The sequence below is a fragment of the Arachis hypogaea genome, chromosome 11, assembly GCF_003086295.3.
Source record: "Arachis hypogaea cultivar Tifrunner chromosome 11, arahy.Tifrunner.gnm2.J5K5, whole genome shotgun sequence".
In the NCBI taxonomy this organism is placed as follows: Eukaryota; Viridiplantae; Streptophyta; class Magnoliopsida; order Fabales; family Fabaceae; genus Arachis; species Arachis hypogaea.
This window is the reverse complement of record NC_092046.1, coordinates 2,327,531-2,335,103: the sequence shown is the minus strand read 5'-3', so window position 1 is coordinate 2,335,103 and position 7,573 is coordinate 2,327,531. Positions and strand designations below refer to the sequence as shown.

At 33.4% G+C, this 7,573-nt stretch overlaps 1 protein-coding gene across 1 annotated transcript; it reads right to left on the bottom strand.

The window, feature by feature from the left end:
• Nucleotides 1-1,486: 1,486 nt before the first annotated feature.
• LOC112719850 (uncharacterized) lies at nt 1,487-6,862 on the bottom strand. The gene is made up of 6 exons (XM_025770569.3): nt 6,082-6,862; nt 4,597-4,773; nt 3,965-4,090; nt 3,575-3,772; nt 3,045-3,209; nt 1,487-2,038 (listed from the first exon to the last, which is right to left on the bottom strand). Exons 1-6 carry the CDS (start codon nt 6,427-6,429, stop codon nt 1,688-1,690), a joined length of 1,365 nt encoding a protein of 454 aa, XP_025626354.1. The 5' UTR covers nt 6,430-6,862; the 3' UTR covers nt 1,487-1,687.
• Between the last annotated feature and the right edge of the window lie 711 nt (nt 6,863-7,573).

Here is a 7,573-nt window from a genome sequence, read left to right as displayed (position 1 = left end):
AGAAGGAAGAACATATTTTGTTTTTGATATTGGAGTAACAACGGTGTTGTTTTAAAATATGAGTTGATGGGGTGTTATTCTCAAATGTGGAACCGTTTAATTAGATAAACAAAAATCGGACCGTTCGATTTGTGAAAAGTATAGAAATTGGACCGTCCGATTTGTGAGAATACAGAAATCGGACTAAAGAATTTGTGAAATTGGACCGAGAAATTTGTGAGAGAACAGAAATCGGACCGAGAGATTTCTGTTAAAAAAAATTAAAAAATTTAAAATATAGAAATTGGACCCTCTGATTTATGTATCTTCCACACTTCTAAAAAACACCAAAAATTACAATATTAAAATATATCACCATTTTTACTTCCATATAAAAAAAAGCCAATGAAGAAAGTAGGTCACAAAAGTGAAACTGCTACAGTGTGTCGCTTAATAATAACTAATAAGCCTGAACTATGCAATGCATGGCAACTGTGGTCCTAACTGTTTTATTTATGCTGAGTTATCATTGTTTTAAGGCTGCTCTTTATTTTCACATACAAATTTTTTTTATAACGTCAAGATTCTTTATAACTGTGTCAGCTTGCATCAACAAACTACACCATTGAGAAATTGAGGTTTCCTTCTTTTTTGCATATTCTCCAAAAAAATTATATCTCATTTGGTGAAAGTTCAAACTTCAAACACCTATAATAATTTGCATCTTCCGTGGGTTGTCTTAACTGAAATAGATGGTACCTTAAGAACTCCTTCAACATCATCCACGTACGAAGCAACACACAGTAAAAAATCACTAGCTTAGTTACAGAAAAGAAAATAGCAGTTTAATTATAGAATAATACTATACATTCAAGTCTTTTTATAAACCAAATCAAACAATCAGACTTAAAGTAATACTATCTATAACTGATTTTTATTGATATTAGACCAATTTGATTAGACTTGATTAACAAAAAGACTTAGATGCATCACATTATTTTTAATTATATTCACCAACCCGTGAACACAAAATATCAATACAAAATAGTAAGACATATTGGTAATAATAAACATATAATATTTTATTAATATATATATATTATTCTCTTGCTAGATGTGAGTATTTTATTAATGAACATATAGTATTTTATTAATAAAATACTTATATATATATTGCCACTCAATTCAGTGTGTTTTGGTTATGCATATTCCAGCTCATTGGTCCCTTACCAACTGCATTTTAATCCTTGAATGAATGAATGGGGCATGGAAATGATCCTATGCGGATCCCACAGGGGCTACAACACATTCAAGTACAGAGATATGTATTCATGTATACCAAAGTCAGTGTATGAAGTAAAAATAAATGCAAATAATAAATCTCATCATGTATACACCAAGATGCACAAACATGAAATTGATACATTATACTCGTAAAAAACACTGCTCAGAATTGGATATACAGAAACACTTTCAGGGCAAACATAAAATACTGCTATACAAGCACTTGCTAATTTAGAACAAATAAAATAACCTTTTTTTTTTCTTTTTAAGTTGCACATTATAAGGTATAAAGTTACATCATTAGAACGTCCCCCCAAAGATATATATATTGTAATAGTGGTGCATATAAATAATAACAAATCAAAGAAGCATTTTCAAAAAGAGAAAAAAGGTGCATAACCACAATAATAGAAGAATTTCATTGTCAATTTGGATCCTTTCCTGTAATTGAGGAAATACTTTTAATCACCTCAGAACTTTTGGAGCCCTTTATAGTAGCTTCTGAAATCTTTGCATCCTTTACAGAGATTGACGAGATGCCTCTTGCCAATTCTGAACTCATGCTGATGTTGGTGTCTGAAGGCACTGGGGGTAAGTTCAGAGGGTTAACTTCAGTAACTTCCTCATTGCTCTCATCAAAGTAGACAACATCCTGCATCGTGAGTTGGTGATATTCAACAACCTCCCTTAGAAAACGATTCTCACGGGCATAAACGGAGTTATCATGGGCCAAGCGAGCTTTTTCAGCCAGAAGAGTTTCAAGTTGAAGTCGTATCTGAAACACAAATGTGATCATGAACATGGAGAAAACTTTCCGAAATGAGAGTATACAATCCATAACATGAAATGGAATTCACGAGTTAAAACACCAGCTAGTATTTAATATTTACATATGCTGTCTACAGACACAGTTTACTGTAAACTGCAATGGCATTGTTTGATCCACATAGACAACCACTTATTGAAGAAAATTGTAATTTTATACTTCTATTGGTGTAAGAACCTGATCAGGGAAGACCTCATTTGAATAAATCAATTTGGTACGTTACTTGGTTCCCTGTTCATCATGTGTTTAGAGAGGATGTAGAACAAGTGGGGAAAGTCCTTTATATAATATTAGAAGATATATAAAGACATGAGATTAATTGGATTCTGACATTCTTAGTTGATACATCAGGACTATTAAAGTATTTATCCAGAGAGTCAGCTCAAGCTTCAAAAGAATAACCAATTTCACTAAGATATTCAGTTCCACTCAGTAACATCATTGCCCCACCTAACTCTATCTGACCTTTTGCTGCAATCATTTTGATTCTTCCCAATTTGTGCACATTAAGTATCACAATATACAGCTGTCAAGACACAGGTCCAGCAGAAATCTGACCTAAACTTAACCGAAATTTAAATCAAGAGAGAAGTACACATTTCCATTTTAATTTTTTTTATAAGCTCCTAAAAATTTGTAGTTAGTCTAACAAAAGAAGCTAATATCACCCAGAAATAATTCTAGAAGTGAAAACAGAAAAATATGCAAATTGCTAGAGAAGCACTCTAAGTTAGTCATAAAGTATAAAAAACACCACCCAGTGTATGAGGCTGTCCCCATTATGAGGTTTGAAGATTACATATAAGAAGTGTTATCCTCATGGCTCAAGCAGGGGATTAGAGAGTTTGGTACTAGGTAGAAAACATCATATCCATATAAGCATATTGTAAATGGTAACTAAAGCCGCACACACATAAATTGAGTGGGAATTTGTGAAATGAAAATAAATGCATACCAAATCATCATCGTCATGGTTGTCTCCTCTTTCACGGTTCTCACGGAGGATTTTATTTTCTTCCTCAAGCTGGGCACATCGATCCTTTGCAAAAGCTAGATCAGCTTTGACGGTCTTCAACTCCCGAAGAAGCAGTTTTGCTTTGGCAGCCATTGCCATTGCAACCTGTGAAAAAAATCAAAAGGCAAAGAATGCATCCAGTTCAGAAGATTAAAATAATTGTAGAAGCTCATCATGCCTTGTGAAGATACCAAACTGGTACTATGCTGAGAACCTGGGAACGATTTGACATATACATCCACATTTCTTGTTGAAAAACTAATATACATTTCTCATACACATGATATTTACATTACAATAATTATAAGTATGCATTATGGTTTAGAGAATAACATAGGAAAGAATGAAAGGGGCATCAAATTTAAAGAGTAAACAACTAGGAGATGGAATCTTAACTTTAGATTCCACAACTCCTAACCCCACAAATACTTTTACCACATCAAAAAGTGATACAGTTGTTGCCACCTTACGTCGCGAGAAGCCTTCAATTGAAGTTCTTGGTTTGTTTCCATTGGTGACATCTGGGTCCGCAACTGGGGTTGCTGAAGCTTAGAAGAATGGTTTCTTTCCTGATCCTGTCCTACGGAATTGCCAGGCTTTTTCCTGATATGCTTACGAGTTTCCTGAATGATATCTGAAGTCCGATTCTCAACTTTTGTAAAACCCTCCTGCAAATATAAATTAGGACTAATAAGTTCACAAAGAATATCCTTAAAAGAAATGAGGGCCTCTTTTTATTGATATTCAGAATCATGAACACACTCATTAGGAGGATATAATCTCATGTTTATACTTTATACTCACGTTACAAAGAAAAGATAATCCATTAGAAAAAAAAAATGTCCATATTGAAACCTCACCTCCAGAGATTTACCAATGGTGCCACCAATCTGAGTAAGAGAAGATGTGATAGCATCCAATCCCTTGAAAAATGTTGGCCCATCCCTTTTGAGATTACTTTCCTCCAAGTGATTTGAATTTTGGAACTACAATGACGACGAAAATAGTATCAATCTTACATTTCAAATAGTAAATACTTTACTAATTACTAGTCAAATGCAAAGATTATAAAAATAATTCAATTTCAAAAATATGGCGTAGATCCCTCTTCAGTGATGTACCAATAGTTAATGGATTTACCACTTTTAGACATACGTACTGCTTAGACAGCTTTGAAGCTTTTTTCTCCATGCACTCTGAAGCCAAACCTCTAGTGGTCTAAATTCTAATATATCTCATCACAAGCAAGATGTGGATCATTTCCAAATGCAATGCACCTATGTTTCATGAACAACTACAACTACATGTTCATAACTTGAACTACAAAAACATTTTTTCCCAGCTTAATATACAAAGTAATGACATAGTTTAATCCATATAGCTAATTCCCACCTAGTGCAGAAAAGGCCTAGTCAAAGCTGCAGTAGTATAAAATATAAACCAAGATCCATAATGAGGAGTTATCTTGCCCCTAGTGTAATTCAAAGCACACCTTTCCCCGAGACGCTATGCCAGGAACTTGTGACCTTGTCGCCCCTGGTGCTTCAGATTGTGGAGTTATGTTATCATCATCAATAATTGATTTGGCTTTCCTGGCCAGAGCACCCCAAAATCCATTCTTGGACTCATTCAGGTTCTTCATGGAAGTATATTCATAGGCTCTTGCCTCCTATATTTACAAATAATACCATTTTGAATAATCAGAATGGTGCACTCAAAAGAATGTGAGTTTAAGAGAAGCAAAGAGAATGTAAGCATATGCTAAACAAGCATCTTCAATCTTCAATGCATTGATATAACATATTCAAAAAAACAGAAAATGCATAATATTTTCGGTAGATCTACCGTTATTTTCATCTGCTTTTTGAGCATGACAAGCTTGGAACTATAATTATGTGGACATCATCAAAGCAACTAAACAGCAGGCAGAAGCTTTAACATGTAGACTAATATCTAAATGGAAGAAGTCATCAAATGTATTACAGACATAAACAATCATAGTAGAAAAATACAGACATACACAAAAATATTACACTCTAAAAGACCAGACATTGCTGGTAATAAAGTCTTTTAAGGAGTCAAAATAACAGAGTTCATATCCACAGTCCACTGCACTTTAACTTATCTCCTCCAGGTCCAGGCTGATCTCCATTTTCACATTGCCACTAGTTCAATGCCATATACTCCCAATGCCTTATGCTCCCAAAAAAATTTACTAAGAAAAGAATAAAAATAAATCTATAAAGTTCCATATGAATCATACAATGGCTCAAGTCACAAGGACAACACGGATCCATCCTACAACCAATACCTCTTCCATTACGCGGCCCTTGTTGCTCCAACGCACTTGCACAGACCTACAGTGTTCCATTAACAATTATGGCCGGCATACGAAGATTTGCTAATCTATTTATTCAGAGTTTCAGACCATATTGCAAGCTTTCTTATTTCTAATCCAGAGGTTTCAGTCACTGAATCTTCATTTACTAGCAGGATATTTTTCTTTCTTCACTTACAATCCTAAATCAGTTCTATCCTTAGTCAACTAGAGTTCAACTAACCTGGTCAAGCTAAGTAGGACTTCTATAGATAAAACTCCTCCAGCTAGTAAATACAAGACTTGAATAGACCTTATCAAAGCGAAATAGCACTCACCTTTTTTGAAATTGAAGCCTACTATTTGACTATTTCTCTCTCAATTTTATCTCTTTTTTATTGGCCATTTTCTTCTCTTTCTAAGTTCCATCTCTCCCAATAAAAACATCGAATCCTATCTCATAGCTAAATTACACTATAACTGAAAAAATAAAATAAAATTTAGGAATACAAGCAGAATAAAAGGCATTAATTATTATTAATTAAACTCTGCAGACCGCATCCACTGAACATTGATGTAAATCATAAGAATGACAATAATTTGCAATCGAAAAAAAAAAAGTAAAAAGCAGAAAAAAAATGATAATAATCAAAGAGAAACCTTATATTGGGAGGGAGCAGTGGTGGTACTATATTGATGTTGAGAATTGGAAGAAGCGTTGACGCTATTGTTGTTGTTGTTGCTTTTATGTGAGAAATTGGAGTGACCGTACACAGAAGAAAGCGAGGAATCGCGTCGCGCCGAAGAAGCCCTAATCGCTTTCGCGGCGAGAGAAGAGGGAGAGGAGGTAAAGGCAGCGGCATCGATGTCGTTTTGGTCAGAAGTAGAAGAAGCAGAAGAGTATGAAGGTGAGCGTGGCTGCGGTGGGTTACGAAACGAGTCGTCGTCGAACTCGAAGGTTGAAGAAGGCTTCGAAAACCCTTGCTGTGGTCTCCTCCTATACGCCATCGATATGGATTGGATTGTCGTTTAATGAGTTGGATCGTCGTTTAGGAGTAGAAGTAAGCGGTAACAGTAGAAGAAGGAAGCTGTTGTTGAAGCTCTCGTTGAAGTAGCGGGCTCTAGAAGGTTCCGATTGGTCAACTCGGTGGAGGTTGAGGTTGAGGTGCAGCACCAAATCCAGATCCCATGGTGTGGATGAAGAAAATGTAAGTTGCAAAAACAGCAGCAGCACCAGGTTGGCTGGTTCGGACTTGAGAGTTGAGATCCTTTTTTCTTACCAATTTCTTTTTATTAATTTATTTATTTAATTTTTTGACAGCAAAAAAAAAAATTAATTCTTAATTTTTTTTATCTTTTTATTTTGTGTAATAATGAATTTATAATTCTTTTAAAATTTAATGAATTAGTACTAGTCAACCATGAATAATGAGAATGCATTGAGTTTTGTGCATTTAGTAGTCAGACAAAGCTTTTATGATAGATTTTTAAAATTCTGTATGATGAGGAGGAATGTAAAATTATTTGGTTGAGATTACAATAATTAATTGATCAAAAGACTGATTGTGTTTAGAGTTGTAGATATTTAGGTAAAGTACATACAATTTTATTTATACATAATTATTTATAGTTGGGCAATATTGTCATGAAAAATTATCAATATTATATATTTATGTTGTCAACTTTTCTAATGATAACACCAATAATAATAATAATAATAATAAGTCAATAACAATAAAATATGCATGCATTTTATAGAAAAGAATTTCATTTGAAATTGTTAAAGCAAAAAGTAATATAAAAAAAATAGAGAAAATCAAGTATATGTGATTTTTTTGTGCTGTTAAGTATTTTTTTTCCGTTGCCTCTAAAGATATGGACAATTCGAATAATCTAAGTTGGTTTGTATACTAATAAATGGTGTAATTTAGATTTTTTAAATTTTAAATTTATATTTTAGAGAGTAAAATATAATTTTCTATCCTTGAATGATTTTTTTTTCATATTTATTCTTGGTCCTACCTATAAAATAAATAATAAAAGATCATACTTTATTTTCTAAAGTAAAATTTAAACTTTAGAAAATCTAAATCCTAAATTATCTACTCAACCAATTTAAGTTGGGCACTGGTATATGTTATTCTTGTCTTAA

Excerpts from the sequence above, each read along its gene's own strand:
- LOC112719850 (XM_025770569.3), bottom strand. The coding sequence starts at position 6,429 with ATGGCGTATAGGAGGAGACCACAGCAAGGGTTTTCGAAGCCTTCTTCA. Across the intron at positions 3,773-3,964 it reads CCATTGGTAAATCTCTGGAG|GAGGGTTTTACAAAAGTTGA; the intron begins GTGAGGTTTCAA and ends TTATATTTGCAG. Across the intron at positions 3,210-3,574 it reads AATTGAAGGCTTCTCGCGAC|GTTGCAATGGCAATGGCTGC; the intron begins GTAAGGTGGCAA and ends TTTTTTTCACAG.